This window comes from Primulina tabacum, chromosome 6, assembly GCF_025594145.1.
Source record: "Primulina tabacum isolate GXHZ01 chromosome 6, ASM2559414v2, whole genome shotgun sequence".
Taxonomy (NCBI): Eukaryota; Viridiplantae; Streptophyta; class Magnoliopsida; order Lamiales; family Gesneriaceae; genus Primulina; species Primulina tabacum.
In genome coordinates, this window is record NC_134555.1 from 15,963 (window position 1) to 34,678 (window position 18,716).

General features: G+C 49.6%; 1 protein-coding gene across 1 annotated transcript; it reads right to left on the reverse strand.

Annotated features, from left to right (window-relative positions):
- Positions 1 to 13,044: 13,044 nt before the first annotated feature.
- Positions 13,045 to 16,729, reverse strand: LOC142548323 (uncharacterized). The gene is made up of 4 exons (XM_075656629.1): positions 16,184 to 16,729; positions 15,780 to 16,032; positions 15,474 to 15,686; positions 13,045 to 13,289 (listed from the first exon to the last, which is right to left on the reverse strand). Exons 1-4 carry the CDS (start codon positions 16,727 to 16,729, stop codon positions 13,045 to 13,047), a joined length of 1,257 nt encoding a protein of 418 aa, XP_075512744.1.
- Between the last annotated feature and the right edge of the window lie 1,987 nt (positions 16,730 to 18,716).

The window sequence follows — 18,716 nt, forward strand, 5'->3', positions numbered from 1 at the left end:
TTTTAAATTTTCTTTAATTGGTCGCATTACTGGTAATAGGAGGATCACTCCCAATAATGTTATTTTGACTGCTATTTCTCAATTAGAATTTGTGGGCTCGCCTCGAGTTCGCTTTCTTCCTCGGGGGTTCATGGCTCTAATTCTTACTTGTGAGGCGGATTTTCTGAAATTCTCGTCTCTCGGTACTCTATCTTTTGGATCATTGTCAGTTAAGTTTTCTAAGTAGACTCCGGAATTTAATTTTGCTGAGGAATCGCCTCTTGTACCAGTTTGGGTTAGGATTCCTAATTTACCTCTACATCTTTACTCGAGACATACTCTCTTTATGGTTACCAAGCTTTTGGGGAATCCAATTGAGATGGATGAGTTTACTGCAGATTGTTCCCGGGGTTCTTTTTCCCGTGTTTGTGTGGAGATTGATGTTTCCAAACCCCGTCCGGATAAGATTTGGGTTGGATGGGGCTCTCATGTTCTTCACTTGGATGTGGTTTATGAACGAGTTCCATTTTACTGTACTGATTGCAAGATGTTGGGTCACTCTTCCCAGCGATGTGCTCGTACTGGTTACAGGGCTTCAGGCGATCTTTCAAAAGCTCAGGGGAAGAGGCCTCAGACTTCTTCGACTACTGCTCCAGGGTCTTCGCATCAGCATCAGGGTGTTCCGCATGGCTCGGTTCCTTCTAGTGGTCCTGGTTCTAGGAGTGCTGAGCCAGGTTGGACTCAGCAGCGACGTCGGCGTCGCCAGGCTTCGAGTCAGGTTACTCCTCAGGCTCCTGTTTCGAATAACCAGTTTGAGGTTCTTCACTTCATTTCAGGTGATTCCTTCCCTGGTGGTGATTCTGGTGTGGGTTCTTCTTCATGCCCTCCGTCCTCTTCTCTTGTTTTAGATGCAAGTCTTGAGGATGTTCCTTTGCTCCCTCAAGTTGTGGTGGCTCCGATGTCTACTCCAGATATCTCTGTGGTTGTTACTTCTGTTATTGCAGGGAAAGCTCAGGGGTCTAGTTCTGGGGTGAGCTCTCCTTTGGTTGATGTGGTCCCCGTGGTTCTAGATCCGATGATGGTATCTACTATTCCGACACAGATGGTTGTGTCTACCGCTTCTGGTTCTCTCGCTCCGTTAGAGATCGACCTTGGGAGTGGGTCTCGGGTGGCTGATTTGACTCCTTCTCCTACTACAGCATGTCAGTCTTTGCCTTTACCAGGACGCACGAGATCTCAGAGGCGACGTTTTTACAGGATTCAAGCGGGTCAGTCGAGTTCCCCTTATGGTCGACCTCCTGATCCCGGTTGAGTTAGTTCTTCCGCATTCTCTTTTTGCGGTAGCTGATGGGCGCTCACTGCAGGCTTATCCTTGCTCATCGTTGTCTTTATTTGCTTTGCTGATATATTCCGGGTGCCCTGTTGGCCTTTGAGTGCATTTTGTAGATGACTTCTGGGTTCCTGTTGTAGTATGTCTGTATTTTGTTATGATGTGACGATTATTCAGCCTTTTTTGCGGAGGTCTTGGTCTAGTCCCCCTCCCATCAGGTTTTCTTTGTACTGCTCTTTTGTTGTAAATAAATAATAATTTCAAGAAAAAAAAAAAAACACTAAACCCTAAACCCTAAACCAAACCAACCAATTCGCCCCCAAAAAATTTTCTCTGGAAAAACACACACTAAAACGTGAGAAAAAACACACTACTTTGTCACTATTCACCACCAACCGCCACCATGCTACCGCCGCCGGATCCCGGCCGGCCACCACCACCACCTGAACCGCCGTCCTTCGGCGAACCTACCTGCAAAATTTCAGAACAAATGGACTCCGGCAACCCCGCTAATTTTCCGATCGAAAATATGTCTACTTTTGCTCTTGCTTCGCCGGCGCCGACCACTGCTCCTCTCGACGCCGGACATGGTTCACTGGCATCGCCTCTTCATGGGGAAGCTTTTGCCACCCCTCCGCGACCACCTACTTCCGCCGTCCAGGAGCCTTCACCATTTCTTCCCACGGCGGCACTGTTCACTTCACATGCGACGAGTTTTTCGTCGATTCCGGCTGATTCCGGTCACCTTTGTTCAAAAGGGCTCTCGATCTGTAATCCTGCATCTGAGACGAAGGCAATGACACTAAAATCAGCTCCAACGGTGTTCTCATCGACCGGCAATTTTAGATCTACGTTTCCTGCACCGGACGGCAGCTTCACGTCACTTTCTTCTTCCAATTCCGGCGCCGTCGCGGCGTATTTCTTCAATTCCTCTTCACATGTTGATCGTCCGGTCATGGGTAGAGTTTTGCCTCCATCAATTTTAGGTTTCCGGCCACCGATCGGAAACGCCTCTTTTCAAGGGCAAACTCGATTTCCGTCTCTTTCGTTTGTGCAATCGACCCCTCTTTTGCCCGGTTATAGTGGATTGAAGACCGGTTCTGTGACGTCCTCGCCGTCGCCGATCTTTGGTACATCTCCGATGGTCAACTCGCCGGTCAACTCGGCCGGGTCCACTCAGCGAGTTGACCGTGTTCACTCGGCAGTCAACAACTCTGGTTCGGGTTCTAAATCTGATTCTCGGGCGACTAAGATGTTTCCGGTGTCATTTAGGGATGCTCTGGCTCCTACTTCACCTCGCTCGGGGAAGAATGGCTTTGGAGATGTCATGGATGCTATGGATGGAATGCCCCTGCCGACTCTTAAGAATGGGAAACCGGGTATTTTATTCCCGGATGAGGTAATGTCTTCTCTGACTGAGCCTTTTAAATTTTCTTTAGTTGGAAAGATTTCTGGTAATAGATCCTTAGTCCCAAACTCGGGTATTTCTGTGGCATTTGCTCGTTTGGGATTGAATCGATCTTTTGAAGTGAGATTCTTGCCTCTGGGTTTTCTGATCCTGTCACTTCAGTGTGAGGAGGATTATGCGTTCTTTTGGACGCGTGGGCAGATGATGGTTGGACCTCTCGGGATCCGTTTTTCCAAATGGACCCCGGAATTTAATCTTCAGGAAGAATCTCCCATCGCCCCGGTTTGGGTGCGTTTCCCGAGTTTGCCCATTCACCTGTTTAACAAGAAAAGCCTTTTTGCCCTTGCCAAGATTTTGGGCAACCCGGTGAAAATGGATGACTTTACTGCTAACTCCTCTCGGAGCGCTTTTGCTCGTGTCTGTGTGGAGTTGAATGTGTTGGAACCACCCGTTAAGCAAATTTGGGTGGGCTGGGGTAATCATACTCAGGAGATTGATGTTGTTTATGAGAAAATCCCTGGATATTGCTTGGATTGTAAAATGTTGGGTCATTCGACAGACGTTTGCTATTCCCATGGGAAAAATCCAAAACCTGCTCGATCCAAGCCTGCTGATCGAAACCCTCCTCAGTCAGAGGCCCCTCCTGCTCCGACACCTCCTCAGTCAGAGGCCCCTCCTGCTCCGACACCTCCTCAAGGTGTTGTTCCTATCATTGTCCCGGGACCACAGCCCCAGCTTCATGTCAATGGCCATGGTCCCCGACGTAGACAGAGGCGGAGGCCTGTTCGTCAGGCTCTCCCGAGGGATGATCCTCTTGCTTCGAACTCTTTTGGAGTTCTTTCCCATTTGCAGGAGACAGAGGTAGGCTCTGCGGAGCTTGGATTAGGTGTTCCTGATCCCTCTGTCGGTTTGAGTTCTCATCAAGAGGCCCCTATTTCTGACCGCCCTGAGGTCACGGTGGCTGAGGACGATGAGAGTGTTTCTTTTGTGGACTGCGTGGATGACCTTGGGTCTCCACGCCCGGATGTGGTGACTATGTTTGTCCCCCCGGAGGTTTGTATTGAAAATCATAGCAGCCACTCGGTCCCATCTTTTCCTGCATCCCCTGCTGATGCCACTTCTATGCTGGACGAGTTGATTGCTCGACAGGGACCCCCTATTCTTGAGATTATTCCCAGTCACATGTCGGCTGATGATCCTGATCAGGATTTTGATCGACATTCTGTGTCTGGAGTTAACTGTGGGTCTGAGTGTTGTATTCTGGACACTGACATGTCCAATCCCAGAAAAAGACCTCAGGATGATGGTAGGCAATCGCGTAAAAAGCGATCGGATCCTTCTTCCACCCGTTCCCCATGAATTGCTTAATCTGGAATATCTGGGGACTTCGAGGTTCGGAGTCTCAGCAGAGGCTTCATGCCTTTGTGAAGGAGAAATAGATTAAGGTTTTGGCTGTTTTGGAGCCCATGATTGATCTGGATCTGAGATTCATGACTCGCCGTTTGGGGTTTTCTGGAGTCATCTCTAATCTCTCCGGTCATATCTGGGTATTTTTTGCCGCTGATGTGAGGGCGGAGTGTGTTTTTGATCATGCTCAGTTCCTTCACATCAGAGTCTCTGCCTCTTTCTTGCCGACAGAGATATTTTGTTCTTTTGTCTATGCTAGATGTGATTATGTTCAGCGAAGGGATCTTTGGACTTCCTTGCTTTTGGTTAAGCCTGTTTTGGGTCCCTAGCTGGTTGGGGGCGACTTTAATGTCGTCAGGGATGCGTCTGAGTGCTTGGGCTCCCGTGGTGGTAGGTTGCTACCCATGGAGGAGTCTGAACATTCTTACTCGTCCCCTCTGACGGCCAAAAAGAGTTTTGATGAATTGCATAATTCAATGGAGGATATGCCTCTACCAACTCTTCGGAATGGGAAACCGGGTCTCCTTTTCTCGGAAGAGGTAATTTCTTCCCTGGCAGAACCATTTAAATTTGCTTTGGAGAGGTCTTGGTCTAGTCCCCCTCTTCATTTAGGATTTTATTTTTGTACTGTTTTATTTTGTGGATATATACAGGTAGGGGTCCGCCTAACCCCCCCGCTTCCAGCGGTGTTTTATTTAAAAAAAAAAACCCTAAACCCTAAACACTAAACCCTAAACCTAAAACCCTAAACCTAAAAACCCTAAACCAGACCCCAACAAATGCTCTCCAAAAACAGACACTAAAAGCGTGAGAAAAAACACACTAAATTGTTACTATTCACCCACAACCGCCACTATGCTACCGCCGTCAGATCCCGGCCGGCCACCACCATCACCTGAACCACCGTCCTCCGGCGACCCTACCTGCAAAATTTCAGACCAAATGGATTCCGGCAACCCCTTTAATTTTCCGACCGAAATTGCACCTACTTTTGTTCTTGCTTCGCCGGCACCGACCACTGCACTTCCCGGCGCCGGAAATGGTTCACTGGAATCGTCTCTTCATGGTGAAGCTTTTGCCACCCCTCCGCGACCACCTACTTCCGCCGTCCAGGAGCTTTTACCGTTTCTTTCCCCGGCGGCACTGTTCACTACGCAGGCGGAGCTTGATTCGCCGATTCCGGTCGATCCCGGCCACCTCTGTTCAAAAGGGCTCCCGATTTGTAATCTTCTCTCTGAGGCGAAGCTATTGACACCAGAATCAGCTCCAACGGTGTTCGCATCGGTCGGCAATTTCAGATCTAAGCTTCCTGCGTCGGACGGAATTTTCACGTCACATTCTTCTTCATTTTCCGGCGCCGTCCCGGGGAATTTCTTCAATCAAACTTCCAGTTTGATTCGTCCAGACATGGGTAAGAGTCTTGTACCTACAATTTCTGATAATTCCATTGGAGCCGAAAACGCCCAATTTTCGATTTCTTGTCAATTTCCGGCTACTGTTCCCTCTGATTTGGCCCCTCCGCCGACCGGTTCTGCTCCGGCTGGTACCGGTTATTTTCTTGTCTCGCCGGCGCCGTTCCACTGTGGTACTTCGATCGGAAAGTCAACCGTAAAGTCAATGGTCAACTCTTCAAAGTCAAACCTGCGAGCTCGGACTATCAACTCTGCTATTCCAGGTACTTCTTCGGGTTTTTCTGGCCCTTTTGCTACTGTTACACCACCATTGTCCTTTCGGGATGTTTTGGCCCCGTCGTCCTCTCGGACGATCAAGAATAGTTTCGAGGACGTTCTTGGGTCGATGGATGAGATGCCTGCGCCGTCATTTAAGGACGGTAAGCCAGGCATTCATTTCCCGGATGAGATCATTTCTTCTTTATCTGCTCCGTTTAAGTTTGCTTTGATCGGTAAAATTTCCGGCAACCGATCGATTGTGCCCAACCATGCTATTTCTGCGGCTTTTCCCATTTCTGTTTGGGGCGACCGTTTAATTTGAAATTCTTGCCAAGGGGATTTCTTGTGATTTTCCTCTCCTGTGAGGAGGACTATGCCCGTCTCTGGACCAGGGGTAGTCTGTTTATTGGTCCACTTGGTATTAGACTATCCAAGTGGACCCCGGAGATCAATTTCCAGGCGGAGTCTCCACTTGCCCCGGTTTGGGTCCGACTTCAGGAGTTACCGCTCCATCTTTATGACAAGAAGAGCCTTTGTGCTCTTGCGAAGCTTTTGGGCACTCCCATTAAGATTGATGATCACAAAGCAGATGGTACTCAGGGGGCCTTTGCTCGCCTTTGTGTCGAGATCAATGTCTTGGAGCCCCCTGTCCAGTCCATCTGGGTGTCCTGGGGCGATCACTTACCGGAGATAGCGGTAGTCTATGAGAAGATCCCAACTTATTGTTCTGATTGCAACATGCTGGGGCATGCGACCACTGTATGTTATTCGCATGGGAAGAATCCCCGTCTAGTCCGGACCAGGCCTGCTGGTCCTGTTCACCCGACTCAGGGAGAGACTGTGGGCATGACACACCAGGAGGGTGTGGCCCCTGAGGTTGTTCAGGGTCCTCAGGACCCGAATCCTGAGCCGTTTGTTGGCCCTAGGCGTAGGAAAAGGAGCCGGGTAGCCCCTCGTGCTCCTCCTCTGAGAGCTCCTCCTTCTAGGCATGTTGTCCCGGCGGGCACCTTGAACGCTTTTGATGTCTTTTCCCCTTGGCAGGCGGAGGCGGAGCGAGGTAGTGATTCCATGGTAGTTGGAGACAGTACTGATTCTGTTTTTACTTTGGGGGATGTGGGAGCTGGTCTATCTGGTGATGCTCCCTTGGAGCAGGATTCTCCTGTGGGTGTTGATCTTGTTCATTCGGGCATTTTCCCTATTGAGATGCTCCCTTCGGGCACGGTTGGTGTTACCGTGCAGTCCCATGTTCAGGGCTTTGAGGAGGAGGAGTCTATTCCTTTTCATGATTGTGCGGATGAGCTGGGCTCTCCGAAAGTTGGGGTGACTACGTTGTTTCCTGATTCTGTTCTGTGCTTGGAAAATCACAATAGCCACTCGATTCCTTCCCTCCCTGCTTCTCCGGAGGTTTCCTCCATGGTGGAGGAACTGTTTGCTAAACAGGGGCTCCATGTTTCTGAGTTGGTTACTAGACAGGTCTCTGAGGATGACCCCGGTGCGGGGTTTGATAGACACTCCGCGTCTGGTGTTTCGGACATTGATATGGCTGATGCGAAGAAGAGGAAAAAGGACGATCTTGAGGATTCGTCCAAGAGGCGACAGGGTGATCCTGATGCCTATCATTTATGAATTGCATGATCTGGAATATCCGGGGACTTCGGAGCTCGGAGTCCCAGCAGAGGCTTCATGCCTTTGTGAAGGAGAAACATGTTAAGGTTCTGGCTATTTTGGAGCCGATGATTGAGTTGGACCAGAGATTTATGACTCGCCGTCTAGGCTTTTGTAGAGTTATTTCGAATCTCTCTGGTCATATCTAGGTTTTTTTTGCTGCCGATGTGCGGGCTGAGTGTGTTCTTGATAATGCTCAGTTCCTGCACATCAAGGTCTCTGCATCTTTTTTGCCGACTGAGCTTTTCTGCTCTTTTTTTTATGCCAGATGCGACTACATTGAACGTAGAGATCTTTGGGCTTCCCTTCTTCAGGCTAAGCCTGCTCTGGGTCCATGGTTGGTTGGGGGCGATTTTAATGTTGTCAGAGATGCTTCTGAGTGTTTGGGCACCCGTGGTGGTAGGCTGCTACCCATGGAGGAGTTCAACACTTTTATTTTGGATTCTGGTCTGGTTGATGGTGGTTTTGAGGGGTCTTCGTTCACTTGGACGAATAGGACCATTTGGAAGCGGCTGGATAGGGTTTTGGTTTCCGTTGATTGGAGTGATCACTTCAGCTCCATTCGAGTTGAACATCTTGCCCGTACTGTTTCGGACCATTGTCCGCTTTTGGTTACCGCTCCAGTTTTTGCCCGTGGGCCGAGTTCGTTTCGCTTTCAGCGTATGTGGATTCGGCATCATGGTTTTTTGCAGACTGTTAGTCTTAATTGGAATTTTCCTTGCAGTTTGAGTGGGATGCCTCGCCTTTTTGCTAAAATGAAGCGTCTCAAGGATCACCTCAAGTGGTGGAATTGGGATGTTTTTCGGAACATTTTAGATAAAATCACTGAGGCGGAGAGGGCTGTTCGTTCTGCTAAGGCTGTTTGTGAGGCCGATCCCTCTGAGTTGAATTGGACTTCTCTGTCCGATCGCAATGAGGATTTGGCCCGTGTTACTGCCATGGAGGTGGATTTTTGGAGACAGAAAGCTGCTTGCCACTGATTAGAGGATGGTGAGAGGAATACCAAACTCTTTCACAACATGGTGAAGAAAAAAAGGGTGGCGAATAAGATTTTCCGCATCTAGGACAATGGGGTCTGCCTGACGTCTCCTGAGTTGATTCAGCAGTCGGGAGCCTCGTTTTTCCAGGATTTACTTACTGGAAAACCCTCTACGCTTGACTGTCCTGATTTTTCGGGGTTCCCCTCGATTATTTCTGCTGTGGAGCATGATGGTATTGCGGCGACCCCTTCTTTGGAGGAGTTCCGCGCGACCGTCTTCTCCATTCATCCTGATAGTGTTGCTGGGCCTGATGGATTCTCCTCGGCGTTCTTTCAGCATTGCTGGGAGATTGTTCATCATGATGTTTATGATGATGTCTTGGACTTCTTCCGGGGTTCTCCTCTTCCCACGGGATTTACCGCCACTACGATTACTCTGATTCCCAAAGTCGAGGGTGCACATGCTTGGTCGGATTTCCGTCCGATCAGTCTGTGTAATGTCTCGAACAAGATCATATCTAAGCTGTTGTATTCTCGGCTGAGGGTTGTGGTGGAGAGACTTATCTCTTTGAATCAGAGTGGTTTTGTTCCGGGTAGGATGATTTCTGATAATATTCTCCTTGCCAAGGAGCTCACTCACAGTCTCGCTCTCCCCACTCATGGTGGTAATGTTATTCTGAAATTGGATATGGCCAAGGCCTATGACAGGGTCCAATGGTCTTTTCTCTTTGAGGTTCTGCGGCACTTTGGCTTCTCGGAGCGGGTAGTGGAGATGGTCTCGGCTTGCATATCTCACTGTCATTTCTCCGTGAACATCAATGGCTCTCTCTAGGGGTTTTTTGGTTCCACCAGAAGCCTCAAACAGGGCGATCCCCTGTCCCCCCTGCTTTCATTTTGGGGGCGGAGTATCTCTCGAGAGGCCTTGACCGTCTCTATCTGCAGTATCCTGCACTCAGGTATCGTTCTGATTGTGATATTTTGATTTCCCACCTGGCTTACGCTGATGATGTCATTATTTTTGCCAGTGGTGGGTCTCGTGGTATGCAGCACCTTGTCGATTTTCTGCATCACTATGAGAACTGTTCGGGCAGCGCGTGAATGCTGCCAAGAGTTCTTTGATTTTGCCTCCGAGGTGCTCTGGACGCCTCCGCTCCCGGCTTTTGCGCATTACCGTGTTTGCCGAGGGTAATCTGCCCCTCAAATACCTCGGAGTACCCCTTTATCGGGGTAATCGGACATGCTCCCTTTTTGAGCCCCTCCTACAGTCTATTCGTAGGAAGTTAGAGGGTTGGGAGATCCGAAGCCTCTCCCCGGTTACCCGCATGACCCTGATACGTAGCGTACTCCTCTCCATGCCGATTTATCTGTTTCAGGTGGTTCAGCCACCTCTGGCTGTCATGGAGAAGCTTGAGCAGGTCTTCAATGCCTTCCTCTGGGGGTCGAGACTTTTGGATAGGAAGTGGCATTGGGCCCGGTGGTCCCGGGCTTGCCTTCCCCGTGCTTGAGGGGGGCGTTCGATTCCGCAGATTGAAAGATCTCGTGGAATGTTTATCTATAAAATTATGGTTCACATTTCGGCAGGGCTCCTCTCTATGGGCGAGATTCCTTTTCCGGAAGTATTGCCAGCTGGATGCTCCTGCCTGTGTCCCCGCACGTGGTTCTATATCCCCCATTTGGCGTCGTCTCCTTAGGATCCGCCCTCGGGCGGAGCCTGGCATTCGCTGGCGCGTTGGTCTTGGAGATGTATCCTTTTGGGATGAAACTTGGCTCGGGGACGCTCCCTTGTCCTCCCGGTGTGTGGTCCGCGGAGGTCCGGATATCTCAGTTTTTGTCTGAGGGATCCTGGGATTTTGATCGCCTTTGTGCGGTAGTTTCTCCTTCGGTTGCCGAGGAGATCGTTTTGATTCCTGTTCTTTTGGAAGAGCCCGATCTGGCACGCTGGATCCATAGCTCTGATGGTGCTTTTTCAGCGAGATCTGCTTGGGAGCTGATCCGTCAGCGTGCTCCGTCTTCTGATATCTTCCGCCCGTGTTGGGGGAGCTGGTTGAGGCCTACCATGTCGTTCTTCCTCAGGAGATTCTGGCATCAGTGGCTCCCAGTTGAAGAGGTACTCCAGCGCCGGGGTTTTGCGTTAGCTTCGTGATGTCAGTGTTGTGATATGTACGAGACATTCACACACATATTCCTTCGCAGCCCGGTAGCTCGGTCTGTTTGGCGTTTCTTTGGCGCCATTTTTTGGGTCCGTATTCCCGACACTGAGGATTTCAGTTAGTTCCTCAGTGCGTGGAAAAGAGACTTGGTCTGGTCTCAGGGGGGCCATGTGCGGGAGTTTCTCCCCTGCATCGTTCTGTGGTTCCTCTGGACTGCGCGGAACGATGCTAAGCACCGTCATCTTCACATCTCTGGAGACGGTGAAGTACCAGATTTTTTCTTACCTGCGTCTCGCCCACTCTGCGCGTATTATCAAGCCCAGACATTGGCTGGGAATGTTTCATGTGGCGAGATCGATGGGTATTTCGGTTGCTCTCCACATATTACATAGGACAGCGATTGTTCGATGGCTGCGACCGCCGTTCGGGTGCTTCAAGCTTAATGTGGATGGGAGCTCGCGTGGTTTAACAGGGGACTCTGCTGCTGGTGGCGTTGTTCGGGATGATTCCGGGAGGGTTGTGCTCTCATTCAGCGAGTTCATTGGAGCTGGGTCTTCTCTCCGGGCTGAGCTTTGGGCGGTTTGGAGGGGTCTTCTCCTTTGTTCTGATCATTCTTTTTTCCCTCTTTGGATTGAGCTTGATTCTCTGATGACTATTCAGCTCATTCGTTCCCATCGATGTTGCTGGGGTCTTGATCACATTGTATCCAGGATTCTGGTCCTTTTGAGGGGGCGGTCTGTTCATATTTCGCATATATTCCGGGAGGGTAATTCGTTGGCAGATGCGTTGGCGACGAGGGCCCATACCCTTAGGCACTTTACCTTAGAGTTAGGTCATTCCCTCCCTAGGCACATTTCCATACTTGCTCGCTCGGATACATCCGGGCTTCCCTACCTGAGATATAGATCTTCTTAGCTATTTGCAACCCTTCCCTTCACTTGGATCCATTTCTTCTGTCTTTCTATATGTATATGTATATTTTTTCTTTGCAGGTACTGTTATTTCTAGGGTTTCTTTATTTCCCCGTTTTGCTAGTCTTGTGTGAGTGGGATCAGACACTCTCACCCTATTTGTCCTGTGCAAGTGGGCCCAGACACTTGCACCCTCCTTGTTTTGCTCCATTGGGTTGGGGTGGGTACCAGCACTTGCCTCGTTGGTGCTTTTCTTTGGACTACCCCTGTTATCTGGCGGGCGTTCTCTGCAGGCTTCTCCTTGTCCGCCGACTTCTACTCTTACGTTTTTGCCGAGTGATATGGAGTTTCTGGATATTTTCTCTCCGTGGTTTATTTGGCCTAGAGTTTCATTCATTCGCGTGACTCATGATGTGACTCTACAGCTGTTTACTTTTTTGACTGCGGGATCCTTTACAGCTGCCCGTTCTTGGATTAGGATGTACTTTTCATATTGGCATTACATCCACAGACGGCTCAGAGATGGGTACCATCGATGGTCTTTTGCACCTACTTCTGAGCTGGATCACTACTGTTTAGATATGTTTCGCTTTGTTTTCATGTATTTAGCGCTGATCACTTGTGTTTATTTGTATTATGCATTTTACTTAGGGATTAGTTTTTGGCTTGTGTATTTGCCACCCTAGGTTTCTGTTTTTCTATATGTATGACTAGCCTTTTGAGAGGTGTTGATTTTATCCTCCTCTCTTTAGGTTTTATCTTGTATTTTGTGTTTGATGATATATACAGGTAGGGGTCTGCCTAACCCCCCCGCTTCCGGCGGTGTTTATTTAAAAAAAAAAACACTAAACCCTAAACCCTAAACCCTAAACCTGGTGGAGAGACTTGTTTCTCCGAATCAGAGTGGTCTAGGGTTTATGGTTTATGGTTTAGGGTTTAGGGTTTAGGGTTATTTTTTTTAATAAAACACCGCCGGAAGCGGGTGGGTTAGGCAGACCCCTACCTATATATACCATCAATAACAGAAATACAAGATAAAACCTAAAGAGAGGATGACAACACCAAGACCTCTCAAAAGGCTAGTCATACTAAACATACAAACAAAAACCTAGGGTGGCAAATACATAAGCCAGAAACTAATCCCTAGGAAAAGCGAATAATACAAATGAACCCCTAAGAGCAGCGCTAGATTCATGAAAATAAATCCAAACCGATCTAACCAATAAAAATCCAGCTCAGAAGTAGGTGCAAAAGACCACCGATGGTACCCATCTCTGAGTCGTCTGTCAATGTAATGCCAAACTGAAAAATACATCATATTCCAAGATCTTACTGCTATACAGGATTGCGCAGTCAAAATATCAAGTAGCTGGGAAGTTACTGTGCAAAAACGGTTGAAGCACGGAAGGAGGACCGCAATGCAGCTCAAATCATAAAAGCTCCAAATCCCAAGATGAGAGAGAATACTGTCGGAGCTCATCACGTCAGAAATGCAAGCATGAATCACGCGACTGTAACTATAAATGGAGCTCCAGGCCAGAGAAATCACTGAGATACAACATCCAGATGCACCATAGCAGTCGGCAAAACATAAGGTAAGAAATCGGTGGGCAAGGAGAAGCCTGCAGTGAACGCCTGCCAGATAACAGGGTAGTCCAAAGAAAAGCACCAACCGAGAAAGTGCTGGGACCCACCCAAACCCAAATGAACAAAATAAGGAGGGCGCAAGTGTCTGGACCCACTTGCACAGAACAAATATGAGTATAGAACAATCTCCAAGAAATAAAGACCTGCAATAAAAAATACATACATACATATATAACATGAAATAAAAAGAAAGAGATCCAAAGGAAAACAGGGGCTGCAAATGGCTAAGAATATCTGTATCGGAGGTATGGCAGCCTGAACGATCAGAGCGGTCTAGGATGGAGATGTGACTGGGTAAGGAAGGACCTAACTCTAAGGTAAAGTGCCTAAGGTCTTGGGCCCTCGCCGCCAAGGCATCCGCCACCGAATTACCCTCCCGGAATATATGCGAAATATGAACAGACCGCCCCCTCAAAAGGACCAGAATCCTAGATACAATGTGATCAAGACCCCAGAAACATCGACGGGAATGAATGAGCTGAATAGAAGTCAGAGAATCAAGCTCGATCCAAAGAGGGAAAAAAGAATGATCGGAACAAAGGAGAAGACCCCTCCAAACCGCCCAAAGCTCAGCCCGGAGAGAAGACCCAGCTCCAATGAACTCGCTGAATGAGAGCACAACCCTCCCGGAATCATCCCGAACAACGCCACCAACAGTAGAGTCCCCAGATATACCACGCGAGCTCCCATCCACATTTAGCTTAAAGCACCCGGACGGCGGTCGCAGCCATCGAACAATCGCCGTCCTATGTAATCTGTGGAGAGCAACCGAAATACCCATCGATCTTGCCACATGAAACACACCCAGCCAATGTCTGGGCTTGACAGTACGCGCAGTGTGTGCGAGACGCAGGTAAGACAAAATCTGGTATTTCACCGTCTCCCCCGAGATGGGAAGATGACGGTGCTTAGCATCGTTCCGCGCAGTCCAGAGGAACAACATAACGATGCAGGGGAGAAACTCCCGCACATGGCCCCCCTGGGACCAGACCAAGTCTCTTTTCCACGCACTGAGGAACTAACTGAAATCCTCAGTGTCGGGAATATGGACCCGAAAAACGACGCCAAAGAAACGCCAAACAGACAGAGCTACCGGGCTGCGAAGGAATATGTGTGTGAATGTCCCGGACATATCACAACACTGACATCTCGAAGCTAACGCAAAACCACGGCGCTGAAGTACCTCATCAACATGGAGCCACTGATGCCAGAATCTCCAGAGAAAGAACGACATGGTAGGCCTCAACCAGCTCCCCCAACACGGGCGGAAGATATAAAAGACGGAGCACGCTGACGGATCAGCTCCGAAGCAGATCTCGCTGAAAAAGCACCATCAGAGCTATGGATGAAGCGTGCTAGATCGGGCTCTCCCGAAAGAACAGGAATCAAAACGATCTCCTCGGCCACCGAAGGAGCAACTACCGCACACAGGCGATCAAAATGCCAGGACCCCTCAGACAAAAAATGAGATATCCGGACATCACGGCCCCCGCGGACCACACACTGGGAGGAGAAGGGAGCGTCCCCGAGCCAAGTGTCATCTCAAAAAGATACATTTCCAATACCAACGCGCCAGCGAATGACAGGCTCCGCACGAGGGCGGATCCTAAGGAGACGACGCCAAATGGGGGATATAGAACCACGGGCGGGGACACAGGCAGGAGTATCCAGCCGACAATACTTCCGGAAAAGGAATCTCGCCCATAGAGAGGAGCCCTGCCGAAATCTGAACCATAATTTTATAGAAAAACATTCCACGAGATCTTTCAATCTGCGGAATCCAAGGCCCCCCTCAAGCACAGGGAGGCAAGCCCGGGACCACCGGGCCCAGTGCCACTTCCTTTCCAAGGGTCTCGACCCCCAGAGGAAGGCATTGAAGGTCCGCTCAAGCTTCTCCATGACAGCCAGGGGTGGCTGAACCACCTGAAACAGATCAATCGGCATGGAGAGGAGCACGCTACGTATCAGGGTCATGCAGCTACCCGGGGAAAGGGTCCGAATCTCCCAACCCTCTAACTTCCTACGAACAGACTGTAGGAGGGGCTCAAAAAGGGTGCATGTTCGGTTACCCCGATAAAGGGGAACTCCGAGGTACTTGAGGGGCAGATGACCCTCGGCGAACCCGGTGATTCGCAAAAGCCGGGAGCAGAGGTGCCCAGAGCACCTCGGAGGCAAAATCAAAGAACTCTTGGCAGCATTCACACGCTGCCCCGAACAGTTCTCGTAGTGATGCAGAAAATCGACAAGGCGCTGCATACCACGAGACCCACCACTGGCAAAAATAATGACATCATCAGCGTAAGCCAGGTGGGAAATCAAAATATCACAATCAGAACGATACCTAAGCGCAGTATGCTGCAGGTAGAGGCGGTCAAGGCCACGAGAAAGATATTCCGCCCCCAAAATGAAGAGAAAGGGAGACAATGGATCGCCCTGCCGGAGGCTTCTGGTGGAACCAAAAAACCCCGATAGAGAACCATTGATGTTCACGGAGAAACGACAATGGGAAATACATGCCGAGACCAAAGCCACAACACGCTCTGAAAAACCAAAATGTCTCAAAACTTCAAATAGGAAATGCCACTGGACCCTATCATAGGCCTTGGCCATATCCAACTTCAAGATGACATTACCACCACGAGTGGGGGGATTAATGCTGTGAGTGAGCTCCTGGGCAAGGAGAATATTATCAGATATCATCCGCCCCGGAACGAAGCCACTCTGATTCGGAGAAATAAGTCTCTCCACCACATCCCTCATCCGAGAGTACAACAGCTTCGAGATGATCTTGTTCGTGACATTGCACAGACTGATCGGACGGAAGTCCGACCAAGCGCGTGCACCCTCGACTTTGGGAATCAGAGTGATCGTGGTGGCGGTAAAACCCTAAGGCATATGAGAACCCTGGAAAAAATCAAGAACAGCACCAAAAACATCCTGATGGACAATCTCCCAGCAATGCTGAAAGAACGCCGAAGAGAAGCCATCAGGGCCAGCAACGTTATCAGGGTGAATGGAGAAGACGGTCCGCGCGGACCTCCTTCAAAGAGAGAATCGCAGCAATACCATTATTCTCCACGACAGAGATAACCGAGGGAAAACTCGAAAAATCAGGGCAATCGAGCGCAGAGGTCTCCCCGGTAAGAAGATCCTGGAAAAACAAGGCTCCTGACTGCTGAATCAAATGCTGAGACGTCAGGCAGACCCCATTCTCCCAAATGCGGAAAATTTTGTTCGCCACGCGCTTTTTCCTCACCATATTATGGAAGAATCTAGTGTTCTGCTCACCATCCTCAAGCCAATGGCAAGCCGCTTTCTGTTTCAAAAAATCCGCCTCCATGGCGGTGATACGGGACAGATCCTCATTGCGATCGGACAGAAAAGTCCAATTCGCATCAGAAGGGTCGACCTCATAGACATCCTCAGCTGAACGAACAGCCCTCTCAGCCTCAGTGAGTCTATCAAAGATGTTACCAAAAACATCCTGATTCCACCACCGGAGGTGCTGTTTGAGACGCTTCATCTTGGAAAAAAGCCGAGGCATGCCGTTTAGACTGCAAGGCAGATTCCAATTAAGCCTCATAGTCCGCAAAAAACCATGGTGCCTAACCCACATACGCTGGAAGCGAAACGAGCTCGGCCCACGGGCAAAAACAGGAGCGGTAACCAAAAGCGGACAGTGATCCGAGACAGTACTAGCGAAATGTTCAACCCGAATCGAGCTGAAATGATCTCCCCAATCAACAGAAACCAGGACCCTGTCCAACCGCTTCCAAATGGTCTTATTCGTCCAAGTGAACGAAGACCCATCAAAACCAGCATCGATCAGGCCAGTATCAAGAATAAAAGTTTTGAACTCCTCCATGGGTAGCAACCTACCACCACGGGAGCCCAAGCACTCAAAAGCATCCCTGACGACATTAAAGTCGCCCCCAACCAGCCAGGGACCCAAAACAGGCTTAACCAAAAGCAAAGAAGCCCAAAGATCCCTACGCTGAACATAATCACATCCAGCATAGACAAAAGAACAAAATATCTCTGTCGGGAAGAAAGAGGCAGAGACTCTGATGTGAAAGAACTGAGCATGATAAAAAACACACTCCGCCCTCACATCAGCAGCAAAAAAACCCAGATATGACCGGAGAGATTAGAGATGACTCCAGAAAACCCCAAACGACGATTCATGTATCTCGGATCCAGATCAATCATGGGCTCCAAAACAGCCAAAACCTTGATCTGTTTCTCCTTCACAAAGGCATGGAGCCTCTGCTGGGACTCCGAACCTTGAAGTCCCCGGATATTCCAGATTAAGCACTTCATGGGGAACGGGTGGAAGAAGGATCCGATCGTTTTTTACGCGATCCCCGACCATCATCCTGAGATCTTTTTCTGGGATTGGACATATCATTGTCCAGAATACTACACTCAGACCCACAGCTAACTCCAGTCACAGAATGTCGATCAAAATCCTGATCAGGATCATCAGCCGACATGTGACTGGGAATCATCTCAAGAATAGGGGGTCCCTGTCGAGCAATCAACTCGTCCAGCATAGAAGTAGCATCAGCAGGGGATACAGGACAAGATGGGACCGAGTGACTTCTATGATTTTCAATACAAACCTTCGGGGTGAGAAACACAGTCACCACATCCGAGCGTGGAGATCCAAGGTCATCCACGCAGTCCACGAAAGGAACACTCTCATCGTCCTCAGCCACCGTGACCTCAGGACGGTCAGAAATAGGGGCCTCCTGATGAGAACTCAAACTCTGCTCCAAGGGAGCATCACCAGATAAACCAGCTCCCACATCCCCCAAAGGAGAAACAGCATCAGTACTGTCCCCAACAACCATGGAATCACTACCTCGCTCCGCCTCCGCCTGCCAAGGGGACAAGACATCAAAGGCGTTCGAGGTGCCCACCGGGACTACAGGCCTAGCAGGACGAGCTCTCACAGTAGGCACACGAGGAGCAACCCGCCTCCTCCTCCTACGCTTAGGACCAACGAACTGCTCAGGATTTAGGTCCTGAGGACCCTAAACAACCTCAGAGGCCAAACCCCCCTGGTGTAACTTGCCCACATTTCCATCCTGATTCGGGGGAACAGGATCAGCAGGCCTGGTCCGAACTGGACGGGGATTCTTCCCATGCGAATAACAAACAGCGGTCGCATGCCCCCGCATCTTGCAATCAGTGCAATAAGCTGGGATATTCTCATAGACAACCGCTATCTCCTGTACGTGATCGCCCCAGGACACCCAGATTGACTGGACAGGGGGCTCCAAGACATTGATCTCAACACAAATGCGAGCAAAGGCCCCCCGAGTACCATTTGCTGTGTAATCATCAATCTTAATGGGAGTGCCCAAAAGCTTCGTAAGAGCACAAAGGCTCTTCTTGTCATAAAGATGGAGTGGTAACTCCGGAAGACGGACCCAAATCGGGGCAAGTGGAGACTCCGCCTGGAAATTGAACTCCGGGGTCCATTTGGAGATTCTTATACTAAGTGGACCGATAAGCAGACAGCAGACTGCCCCTGGTCCAGAGACGTGCATAATCCTCCTCACAGG

What these genes read in the sequence shown, in the direction of transcription:
- LOC142548323 (XM_075656629.1), bottom strand. Translation starts at nt 16,729, where the DNA reads ATGAGGCTTAATTGGAATCTGCCTTGCAGTCTAAACGGCATGCCTCGG. An exon ending in TAATCCCCCCACTCGTGGTG is followed by an intron (nt 15,687 to 15,779) that starts GTAATGTCATCT and finishes TTGGTTTTTCAG; the next exon opens with AGCGTGTTGTGGCTTTGGTC. An exon ending in GCTTAGGTATCGTTCTGATT is followed by an intron (nt 13,290 to 15,473) that starts GTGATATTTTGA and finishes TTTTTATTGCAG; the next exon opens with GTCTTTATTTCTTGGAGATT.